The 12,379-nt window shown below is 49.9% G+C and overlaps 1 protein-coding gene across 2 annotated transcripts in view; it reads right to left on the bottom strand.

Moving 5' to 3' along the window:
- MIDN (midnolin) overlaps positions 1-11,593 on the bottom strand; it is a 42,977-nt gene extending 31,384 nt beyond the window's left edge. The window contains exons 1-2 of one of the 2 annotated variants that reach the window (XM_035118677.2): positions 11,142-11,593; positions 276-498 (exon numbers count right to left, since the gene is read on the bottom strand). In XM_035118677.2, coding sequence (XP_034974568.2) covers positions 276-490 — 215 coding nt within the window. In that variant the 5' untranslated portion in view covers positions 491-498; positions 11,142-11,593. Of the gene's footprint in view, positions 1-275; positions 499-953; positions 1,084-11,141 lie in introns of those variants that run through there. The other variant, XM_035118678.2, reaches the window with a different exon arrangement.
- Positions 11,594-12,379: the final 786 nt, after the last annotated feature.

The following is a 12,379-nucleotide window of genomic DNA, read 5'->3' as shown; positions in this document are numbered from 1 at the left end:
AAGAGACACAGTGAACTCGGGACACATCCCTTTCCCACAAATCTCCTGCCGAGCAGAGTTCACAACCACCCACTGACACGGAGACGCCAGCGGGTCTACTCCCGAGTAAAACTTAGTAGGCTGCAACCCGAACTTCTTGCTCCCCGCGAGCTCCCGATTTAAGCCTAACTCCTCTACCCGGGTATTCGGGATGGCGTGGAGAGGAAGAAAGTAAAAGGAAGGGGGGATTAGCAATACACACACACACACACACACACACACACACGTGTAATTACCTTTCTTTGTGCAGCAGCGCCAGCCTCTCCCGCGGGACCTTCAGCCTCTGGGACAACCGCCGCTTCAGACCTTCCACCGTCTCTTCCACGGGCACAGACAGCTCATACCGGGCCCCGGTGGTCGTGTGAACGAGCACAATCATGGACGGCTCGCTCTGAACGGCGTCGCAGGCTGGGGGCCCCCGGCTGCAGCTCCTGGGGGTAGGTTGGTCCATTCGATTACCTAGAGTTTTTTTTTTAAAGGTGGGGGTGGGTGGGGAAGACAAGGAGACACGGATCAGACAAAAGGAGCGTTTCCCGCCGCCTCGGCGTTTCCACGAGAAACCGGAGCGACTCCGCTTCGAGCGTTCACACGAGGGGCCCTAGGGACGCCGGAGTAAATCCAAGTGCAAGCTTTCCAGACGTCCTCCGCTCCGCTTTCTCTCTGCCCCTCCCTCCCTCTCCCCGCCGCCGCTCGCGTGCAAAGATCGCGGAAGGAGGCGGCGTCCTTTGTCCTCCTCCCCCAAAACTCACGCTCCTCAATTCTCCCCTCCCCCTTCTTCTTAAGAGACAATGGGAAGGCGACTTTGTAAAACACACACACACACACGCACAAAACCAAGCCTGCCTCCTGGTTGAAATACAGGAGAGTTAAAAAGAATTTTTTAAAAAGATATATATTTTTTCCTTCCGCCCCACCTTAGGCTCGAACCCGCGGCCACACAGACGGAGCAGCGAAGCAGCCGCCGCCGCAGCCGCCGCCGCCAGGGCTGCCGCTGCTCCTGCTGCTCCCGAGGTCTGGCGTGAAACTAACCAGCGCAGAAGAAAGGAGGGGAGATGAAAGAGGGGGAAGGAAGAGCCAGAATGAGAAGGGGGCGGGGCGGCTGGGAGCGAAAGTTATAATGTATCAACGTTCCAAACGGGGGAGGAGCCTCTCTCCCCTCCCCATTCATTCTTTTCTCTCTCTGCCCCGCCGCTGCCAATCCCAGCCCTCCGAACGCCGAGACGCCAGCGCGGCGGGCCAATGGCGGCCGGCTGCTGGCTCTCCCCCACGTGGAAAAGGAGACCGGATGCCTCGCGCACCCAGCGCCATCAAGCCATAGTGGGAGGGGCCTTTGGGTGGCAAGATGGAGTTTTTAACCCCCCCTTTCTCCGCCCACACGCCTTTTTTTCGAGGGAGGGGTAGAGCCGGCCCCAGTATTTCCTCCCCCGCCCCGCTCTTTTTTTTTTTAAAGGGCCATTCATAATATATTATTCCTACAACAAAGAGCATTATTAAAGAATGAGACGTGTGTGAGAGATTGTACTGTGTGTGTATATATGTAAGCCCAAATGGTGAGGAAATGGTGAGGATGTAATTGCAAGGAGGCAGGCAGGTTGGTCTTTTTTGTCGTAATTAATTTTTTTAAAAGAAAAATAGTGGGGTTTTCTTTTTTTAAGGGAAGGGTTGGAGCCCTGAGACACACAAAGAGCTTCATATGAAGAGTGGTATATAAATGTAATAAGTAATGATGGTGATGGTATTAATAAGCAATGATAATAATGTATCTGGATACAACCAGATACATTATTATCATTGTATCAAGATACAATATTGTATCACGTTTTTAAAGATTTAGGATAGCTTTTCTTGCCTACGACCAGTCCAGTACATATTATTATGTTATTATCAGTTAGTTTGTTACTATTATTAACAATACTATTTGTACATCGCTAATTGGACCAAGAGCCCCGCAAAGAGGTGAACGAGGTATCAAAATACAAAACAGTATCTATATCAAAAAGCACAAACTAGGTGGACTAGGTACCTGGAAACTCAAAAACTAGAAATATAATTCTCCTTTATTTATTTCTTGTAAACAGGCATTATTTATTGTCTTGATTTATGCAGACCGTGATAATTTAGGAGAGTTGTTTTAAAGTGATGATGATGATTATCATTATCAGGGGAAAATACCTTCCCCATCCCATTTATTTGGGGGAGGAGAAAGTTTGAGTTTTCATAGGGTAGCTTGAAATTCTTCACATGCCTTCCACATACCCTTGAAGTAACTATTTTGAGCAAGTGGTATTTATAATTAGGCTGACGAGGAAAATTCAAAACTGACTCCCCTCCTTCTCATGTCTTCCCATTTCTGTTTCCCTGATGGAGCCTTGCAGAATATTCCCTTGCCCCTGAGACCTGTTCTGAATGAGTATTCGCTGATTAACAGTGCCTCTGAGCATGCACAGAGTTTGTTCTGCTAAACCTCTTGTGCGAATGGCAACATACACAGAAGTCCAGAAGGGAAAAACCGGCTTCCTGGTTGTATCCAGACAGACCCAATCTCTACTCATTATTAAGTAATCCCAAAATACTCCCCCGCAAGAAAATTTATACAACAGCCCTGTGCAGCAGTCCCCCCTGCTTTTGCAGAGTTAATCAGAAATAAATACATCTGTGCCCCACAGAACTGTAGGGACCCAGAGCCATTTTTTAAAAAATTGGATCTATCTCAAGTTAGGTTATACCCGGAATAAACCCAACAGAAATTAATGGACCTCCATGGTCCAAATTAATGGCCTACTCTGGTTTAAAATTGGTTGGATACAACCTTAAGGTGAAAACTCTCTTTTCACAAGGGACATGTGTCTAGCAAGCTAGAGGCTTGAACTCCCTCATGGAAGCACGGTGAAATATGATAAACAAAGGATGAATTGGAGCATGCACAGAGCACCACAGAAATAGGAACGTAGAAGGCAGGCTGTTGGTCTATCAAGCTCAGCATTGTCTACTACACTGAATGGCAGCGGCTGCCCAGGGTTTCAAGGAAGGAAACTATGGCTGCAGATGTGAGGGACTCAACCTGCAGCAGTAATAATAATAATAATAATAATAATAATAATAATAATAATAATAATAATTTTATTCCCTATCCATCTGAAAAGCAGGTTCTCTACCAATTATTGCCCTCTTGCTTACCCTTTATGTTGGTGTAGGAAAAGTCTATGTGTGCAATTCTGCAGAACATTATTATTATTATTATTATTATTATTATTATTATTATTATTAAATGATGCTTGCATTGGCATCCCTCCTGGTGTCTCTTTTGTGATTAGTTGCATTTCTACCCCCTCTAAGAGCCTCAAGGCAGCAAACACAGCTCTCCACCCTACCCTTTACCTGTACCACAACTCTATAAGGTAGGTTAGGAGCAGAGAGAGAGGCAAGCAGGCAGGCAGCAGAACTGGCCCAAAGCCACCCAGTGAGCTTCCTGGCTTAAGAGGGGTCCAAATTCAGCTCTCCTCTGGTTCCCATCTAACGCTCTAACCACTATGCCACATTGCCTTGCTGCAGAGGCCGGGCTGTCAGAGCAAGGAGTCAGCGCTGTTATTCCCTGAAGCTGGGAGGGGTTGTTGCCTTCGTCCATCAGCGCTACAATTCAAAATGTCTTTATAGGATTCATGGAAGGAAACCACGAGGTCATCCAGTCTGACCCACCGCCGGCTAGAGGTAAAATTAATCCAGCAGGGGGTTCCTTCTGAATCTAGGCCCCACACAGACAATAGTGAGCCAAATAGACCAACAGTCAGACTCCTTATGAAGCAGCTTCTTGAGGCTTGAGAGGTACATTCCAAAATCTCTCCAGAGCAGATGGGCCTGTGCTCATTCCATCCCTCTCAAAGAAAGCATGTTTCTAGTCCTTTTGAGAGTTATACCTGTGCAGCACCCAGCAAATTCACTGAATGTAGCAAAGGGGATACATTAGATTTATGGAAGGAAGGAAGCAGGCGTTTCTAGAATAAACTACCAAGGGAGATGCGTTAGCTGCCTAGCCAATAATGCCAGATTAATCAACGAGCAAAATTCTATATTAGACGTACTTATCGGGTAGGTTGCAGCCAACGCTAAGCTGTACAGAAAATGGTAAATTGGCTTAGTGGTTAGGGCTAACAGCCAGGGAAAATGACTCTGTATGTCCTCAGAGGCACTCCTGACCAGCCAGCACGATTGATGGAGGCGCACATGAATTGTTGGTAGATCTGGCTATTTCGTTTGTGGGTTTGGGGTGTTTTGTCACCAGTGCAATCAAATCGGCCTAGTAGCTCTGCAGTTGCTGAGCTGAGATGCCCAAAGGAGCTCAACGCGGGGGTTCTTTTGCTGGGACTAAATGGTGTAGGGAACAGGCAAGCTTTGACGGTTTCACAGGGCTCTTTGCCACCAGCGCTCTGTTAATACCCGCAAGCTTGCACCTCTCCTTGGCCAAACCAGGCTGCTCTGCATCAAGAAATACCTCATCATCTTAACTTTCCTGTTCAGGGGCAGAAAGAGGTGCTTCATTCTGAGTCAAATCAACAGTCCATTGAGCTCAGTATTGCCCGCAATGACTGGCAGCAGCTCTCCAGGGTTTCAGGCCCGGGGGGGGGGATTCCTAGCCCTACCTGGAGATGCAGCAAGTAATCAAGACTCTAGTCCTCATTAAATCAGAAGTTGATTTAAATAGGAGCGTACTGATGCTGAAGCTCGATGACGGCAGCATTGAGCTTCAGTGACCAACAGCACGGATGAGGAGACAGGGTGGGGGTCTTCGTAGCCCTACCCGAGGGGTTAACCTTCTGCATGCAAAGCAGCTGCTCTGAGCTACGACCCTTCCCAAATAGGGGTACAGGGACCTGTCTTATACTGAATCAGACCACAGGTCCATCTATTCTAGCTCAATATTGCTTACAGTGACTCAGAGTTATAAATTCCTCAGGCGCCAGGCAAATTTTGCAACTGGCGCGGCTCCGATTGCAACCATGCAGAGATCTCTGGGTGCCAGGTTGGGGAGTGACATCTCCAGCTTCCTTTGCTGCAGTTATCTCCCACCTTTTTTCTCCAAGGAGAACAGGGTTCGCTCCCCTCCTCACTTAATCCCCACAACGACCCTAAGAGGTAGGCTAAGAGGGTGCGGGTGACTCTAAGTTCACCCAGTGAGCTTCCTAGCTGAGTGAGGATTCGAACCCTGATCTCCCAGGTCCTAGTCTGACATTCTAACCACTACACCCCGCTGGCTTCCTAGAGCACATCTGCTGTGGGGCAGCTCTATAAATTACAGGTAAATAAATAGGGGGGAAGCAAAATGTCCCTTAGAGAAGGACCTGAAATATTTTCCTTGAATCTCTTTTATTCTGGATTGTTTAATTTGATGTTCTCATGTGCTGCAAATGGCTTTGAGATTCCCTCCCCTTTGAAATATACATCAAATGAATAATAATAATAATAATAATAATAATAATAATAATAATAATATCCATGGAGGGGGGGAATGGCGCCTCGAGATTCCATTGTGGCAACCATAACCTCCGTTTAACGTACCATTTGGCAATTAGCATATATAGCTGAGTTTCTAACACTGTCTGGGGCTGATGGGGACGTAGGAAACTGCCTTTTGCTACATGAGACCACTGGCTCAGAATTGCCTACAATGACTGGCAAAACCTCTCCAAGGTTTCGGGTTTATCCAGTGGGTTTGGATAAAATTCCAGCTCCAGCCCACCTCTGGGAAGGGAATGTGGCTTTTCTGCGGTGCAAGGACATTTTCTTCACAGCTTCCTGGATTAAGGGTCTAAGAGCCCTGGTTGGAAAGAGGCAGAATTCTCTGAAAGGGATTTCGAAGAGTTGCGGGAGAAAGGGCCTTGGATCGGAGGACAAAGGCAGAGAACGGGAGGCCCCATCTGGGCTAAGCACAGAAAACCAGCGTTCTGCCACTTTAAACAGGGCTTCTCCCCGAGAATCCTGGGAAGTGTAGTTTGCTAGGGCTGCTCAGAGCCCTTAGGTGACCCTCTGGTCCTCTCAAGAGAGTCATGGTTCCCAGAGTTCCCTGGGAAACAGGAGGAATTGTCAATCAGTGCTGAGAACTGCTCTGGAAGGGAACAGGGGTGTCTCCTAACAGCTCCCAGCATCCTTAACAAACTACACTTCCCAGAATTCTTTGAAGGGGGGACCATGGCTGTATTCATACCATATGATACCACTTTAAATAGTCAAGAATTTTGAGAGATGCCATTTGTTAAGGGCACCAAGAGGTTTTTGTTTTTTGAGGGGGGTCGCCGTACTCTCCCTCCCAGAGCTATGATTCCCAGAATTGTGGGAACTGGGAGGGGAATGGTGTGTGTGTGTGTGTGTGTGTGTGTGTGTGTGTGTGCGCACCCACCCTAAGCCAGGCTTCCTCAACCTCAACCTCGGCCCTCCAGATGTTTTGAGACTAAAATTCCCATCATCCCTGACCACTCGTCCTGCTAGCTAGGGATCATGGGAGTTGTAGGCCAAAAAACATCTGGTGGGCCGAGGTTGAGGAAGCCTGCCCTAAGCAAACTACAGCTCCCAGAATGATTTGCGGGGACTGTTTAAAATGTTACGATAACCGCTTTAAACACATAGTGCAGATGAGCCCCGGGGGTCTTACCGTAGATAAGACGGCAGCCTGCCCCGCCCCCCTTCAAGCTCTGCAGACGGCCAGGATAACAGAGCTTGGAGTGATCTAGAGATAACTGGAACAATTTTACCAGCAGGGGGGATATTATTCTCTGGGAAAGGTGGGTTTTGGTGGGAGAGAAAAAAACGCAAGCAGCCAGATGACGAGGAACCCCTACGAAGCAATGTCATCTATAATCTGACACCCACAGGTTTAAATCTGGGGTCCTTTGAGGTCGTGACGCACAGTGATGGGAGAAATCTCGTGGTTGTTTCCAACGCTCCCTTCTTCTTCTTTTGGGGAAGCTTATGAAGCTGCTGAAGGGTGGCCTGATCCTGTCCGTGCTGAGTAAACCCCTGAGGGCGACGGCATTATTCCGCTCTGTTGTCTTATTGTCAGATCAGGGGACCTGATCTGGAGTGGCTCTGGATTGAGCCAGCAAAACAAGGGCACCCCCTGGTGGGGAAAGGGGAGATTAAAAGGCCCCAGGAACAATAGGTGCATTTGGGGGATGGGGTTAAGGCATATTTGGGGGTGGGGGGAGTCAGGAGGGGTGGCCGGGCCAAAGGGCTGAAATCCCCTCCATCTTGGGCAATCTGTGCCCAGTCCCAGAATTAAAAAGGGGGGGGGGCTGTATGTCAGCTGGAGAGATTTTCATAAGCAAAACAATACATCTCTGACCCATATATATTTATATTTTAAAACAAATAATGTTCCTTCTCTCCCCCCCCCTTTGACCTGCTTTTCAGAGGGAGGTAGATTTTTAAAAGATCCAAAGTATCCAAGTCATATATCTAATTCCTACTTATGGATTTAAATTGACGGGCATGGCTGGCTTAGGTCCTTTAATTTCAACGGGGCCTAACTCTGCGTATTGGGGTTTAACACGTAGCGAGTGCCCTTTGTGGAAGAGGCTGCAAGGGGTTTGGGAGAAAGGCTCTTTTCAGTCCAAAGCAGGCTCAGCCAGGCAAAAGGAAGAGGGGCATGTGCAGAGTGCCGTTTGCTGCTAGGGAAAGGGGGCGAGGAGCCCGACAAATAATTCCGGGAACTGTAGTTTGCTCCGCCACCAAGCCTCAACCCCCAGCACCCTTGAACTACAGTTCCCATGATTCTTTGTATGGAGAGTGCTTTAAATAGGCATTGAATGTGCTTTAAATGTGGGGTGCAGATCTGCAGGGCAGGCGAGAGAGCGAGAGCGAGAGAGAGAGAGAGAGCGAGAGAGAGATCCTTATTAAGCAAAACAAAGGGAAGCAGGAGAATTATGGGATGCACACTGTCACCGCTGGAAGGCGTGTAAAAAGTTAAGGGGAAAACACAAGCACCTGGAAATGCCACCCCTCTCCCCATGGGAGAGTGCTTTCTTACACATGGTCCTTCCTACCTCACAGGAACAGAAGGCTGCCGGGTGAGAAATACCTCCTAGCCATTCTAGAGACAATCCCATTGCCCCCAACTTTGGCCCAGTAAGCCTGAGGTCCTAGCAAGCTGCGAGTGCCACACTCAGCTTCCTTGGAAGATTGTCACCTCTTTGGCCTAAGAGCAAGCGAGCAAGCTTCTGGGTCCCACCAGGCTCTTTGTCCTTCTCTGACGAGGAGTCCCCTGCCACCCGGAAGCTTGTGACGCCTGGCAAAAGAGGGCCATGCCAGCCCCAGCTTTGCCAGCAGCGTCCCTCGCACTACGAGGGAGCTGCACGAAGGACCTTCCGTGAAACGCAAGAGCACCATCGCGGCTTTCGGCCCCCCTATGCTCGAGGTGTGCGTAGGTCCAAAAGTGGTGAGGGAGGAGGGTGCCCCATGCTGTCCTCCCCAACAGCTTCTGCCAATCGCACAGGGCGTTTGGAGGGGGGGGATAAAATAAAACGAACCTGAGTGCCCGAATGACACATTCTTGGCTCGCCCACTCGCCTCGCCAGCCTCCTTTCTTAACCAAAGGCGCAGGGAAAGATTTATGCGATACCTCCCACCTCCAAACGTCCTCGGAGCAGATCCCAGCCTCCAGCCTCTCCTCTTTCTCTCACAGAGGTTATTAGATAAGGGAGTACTCTGGCATCTCTCTTGTCTCCGCTGCTACTGCTGCTTATTTCAGCAGGGAGAGGAAACCGGGTGCCTCAGTGGAACAGGTGTGTGAAATGGGCCCAATAGGCTCACGAAACAGGCAATCGCAAGGGTTGCCTGAAACAATAAGAGAGCCATTGCGGTGTAGTGGTTAGGCTGGGAGAGACCAGGTTGGCCTTGGGGGGGGGGGTGGAGCAGCCGCTGCCTCTCAGCCTGACCCACCTAACAGGGTTGTTGTGGAGATCAAATGAGCGCTGGGAAAGACTGGGAAAGAACACACACACACACACACACACACACACACACACACACACACACACACGGCCAAGGCTATTCTCCACCACTATCCAAACACAGGCCTAGTTTTCTTGCAGGCTTCCGAATACCCGCAGAGTGCATTTGGCCAGGGAGCAAACAATGGCAGTTCTCCGGCGGCCTGGGGTTCAAAGTGCAGGGTGCTTAGGTTAGCCAGGTGGGGGTTGGGTCCCTGCCCCTTTCCAGAACCGAAATTAAGGTGCTGCCAGACTCTGTGTGGGTTCTCCGCCCCTCCCCCCCCCGACAGATGATTTCAGGAACCCCTCCTGGAAGTGGCGCCCTCGAGGGCTTGTGTCCTTGGAGGCTAAAGTAGCCCCCCCTTTGATCGGGTCATGGAAATGCGGGGTGGGAAGAGGAAGGGGGGGAATGGGAGAGCAGCTGAATGGGCAGCGTTAACAATGAGAGGGGGTGGGAGACACACGGGGAGGAATACCTACGTGGGCAGAATGCAGTATGTTTGCGTGGCTCCTCCGTCTCCCCAGTTTTGGGCAAAGCAAAAAAACCCCAAAAACCACAACCACAAACCCCACAGCTGAATCGAGCAATGGAAGATGCCCTTCCGTCTTGAAAAATAAGCCAGTTAAGATTACGGACTACAGTTTCCAGATCTAATTTTTTAAAAGTGGTTTTCTCCCCCTCCCCCCGTTTCATGGATTTATAATTTAAGGCACAAATTTGCCTTCCATTCCCTTCGGACGTAGATGGACAGATAACTCCATGGAAAGAGAGAGGAGAGAGGCGGTGTTATAACAAACCACCCTCTCCCTCCCCTCCAAAATGAAGAAAACACCCACCCGCACAAACCCAAAAATTGTTTAAATAATTTTGCAGTTTGGGCTTCCTGAGAGACAGCCGTGCGCGCGTGTATTAAGCCTCTAGCCCTCAAGGAATGGAGCTTAGGCTGGGCTGTATTCAGAAAGCTAAAGGGCAAAAGGGTATCTTTTTTCCCCGCGCCCCCGACAGATCCTTCAGACCTTATTATTTCTCTCGCCCCCCCCCCCGGCCTCCCACCCCGGAATTTGGCTGAGTCTCTTATCCACAAGAACAGAAGATTATTCTTGAGGAGTCTCTGGCTCTCGCCTCTCTCTAACACGGCAAGGGCGGGGAGGGGGGGGGACTCGGATGTAAAAGAAAGGAGCTTTTGATGAATGGTGTGAATCTCCTTCCTGCCTTCCTCCGCAAGAGGCCCCCCCCCCCCAAATAACAGGGTATTCCTTCGGAGAGCCTTCCCAATAACCCGGTGGAATTTATTTATAAAGGGGGAGCAGAGAGAGAGAGAGAGAGAGAGAGAGAGAGAGAGAGAGAGAGAGAATGCAAAGATCCATTTGGCTGCTAGTTCGTGGGACTTCAGGAGGCCCGATCTGAGGCTTTCCCCCCGCTTACTCCGAAGTAAGCTCCACGGTGGCGCGCGCTTCGCTTGCTTACTCTCTCTGAAGCAAGTCTCATGGGTTACGTGTGTGTGTGAATTGACCCTCTCTGTGTGTGCTTGTAAGGCAGACGTGTGTGTGTGTGTGTGTGTGTGTGTGTGTAAGAGAGAGAGAGAGAGAGAGAGAGAGAGAGAGACCCGTGTGTACATGAAACAGACGGGCGTTCGTTTACAGTAGACCCGTGTGAGTCTGTTCAATAGACAAGTGCGTGCGTAAAAACGCACAACTGCAGTGGCAATTGAAACTCAAACGCTTGACGGATTTCATGGTGGAAAGACTGGTTTTGATTTGTGCCTGCCCCCCACCCCCCCTTCTCCTCACAGAAGCCCAAGCGACAACATGGAAAATGTCAAAGAGATCTTCTGAAATGTGATCCACGGAAAGGAGGCTTGAGCGAGGCCAGACGTTTCCCTGGGAACTCTTTTGTCTGGCCGGTTTGGAGAGGAGCCCCTTTGAGCATTTCCCGTCGAGATGGGGGGTGGGAATGGGTGGGGGAAGGATCTGCCGAAGTGGCGCAGGATTTGACCCCGGAGGAGCAAGAGCCAGGCAGGCACGGACGGACCCCACCGCCCGGGCGTGGGGTGGGGAGAGAGGATCCGATGGAAGCAATCCTTACAGAGAACCCAAACCGCGTCGGGTCATAAAGGGACTCACCAAAATCCGCCAGGAAACGCCTTCTTCGCCGAATCGCTCCCAAAAACGAAATAAAAAAACCCTTCCAGGAAATTTCTCCCCAAAGCGGAAAATTGTATCCTTTGTCTCCAGACGGGTTGGCAGGTCCTCACGTGGCGGGGGAAACCCTTCGGGAGAAGAAAAGATCCTTTCTTGCAGATGTGGCAGAGTGGAAGGGGGAAAAACACACACAAGGTGAATCTCGCTCCTTCCCACTTCAGAGAGGGAGGAAAAATATGTACTGTATTTAATCCTTCTCCAGAGGCGTCGTCCGCTTTGCCTGTGGTGCTCAGCCGAGTCTCTCGCTTCTGCCACCCAGCAGCTCTGCGGTTTTGCTTTCCTTTTTTTTATTAAATGAAATGTTTGGGAGGTGCGCAAAAAGTTTTTATCCCACACAGAACCCAAGGGCTGACAGTCACATTATGCTGGGTGGGGCTTGGGAGAGGGAGGAGGAGGGAGGAGGGAGGAGGAGGGAAAGAATGAGAGAGAGCAAAAAAGTCCTGCTGAGCATTGCAGACTCAGCAGAGGGATTTGCACATTGACGCTGACGCAACACTGAACATAGACGGCCGCTTGCCAGACTCTGGCTGCCACTCTCAATCTCTCTCTCTCTCTCCCTCTCCCTCTCTCTTTCTGGGCCAGTTGCCCATGGCGGCTGCTCAATGCTTCCCACTCAGCGTCCTGCCACAGGCCCCAAAACCAGAGAACCAAACGAGTTGCAAGGGACCCCCAAGGGTCATCCAGCCCAACCCCTTGCAATGCAGGAGGTGCAGCTAAAGAATCCCTCTCTGGCCACACAACCTCTGTTGTCCAAGGAAGGAGAGCTCTCCGCCTTTCAAGGGAGTCTGTTCCACCCTTGAACGGCTCTTATGGGAATCTCATTTCTTGTCAGATTCCATCGGTTTGGGTCCTCCCCTCCAGAGCCACAGAAAAATAGTCTTGCTCCAGAAAAAGGCTGACAACAGCCTTTCAGATATGCTATCACCTCTTCTCCAGGCTAAACATACCCAACCCAGATATTGCAGTTCCTCTGTCCCCATTCCACCCAATAATAATAATAATAATAATAATAATAATAATAATACAGTGGTACCTTTGTTCTCAAACTTAATCCGTTCCAGAAGTCCGTTCTAAAACCAAGGAGTTCCAAAACCAAGGCGCGCTTTCCCATAGAAAGTAATGCAAAACAGATCAATCCGTTCCAGGCTTTTAAAAACAGC

Source organism: Zootoca vivipara, chromosome 6, assembly GCF_963506605.1.
Source record: "Zootoca vivipara chromosome 6, rZooViv1.1, whole genome shotgun sequence".
Lineage (NCBI taxonomy): Eukaryota > Metazoa > Chordata > Lepidosauria > Squamata > Lacertidae > Zootoca > Zootoca vivipara.
The sequence above is the reverse complement of the archived record's forward strand: the minus strand, read 5'-3'. Positions and strand labels throughout refer to the sequence as shown.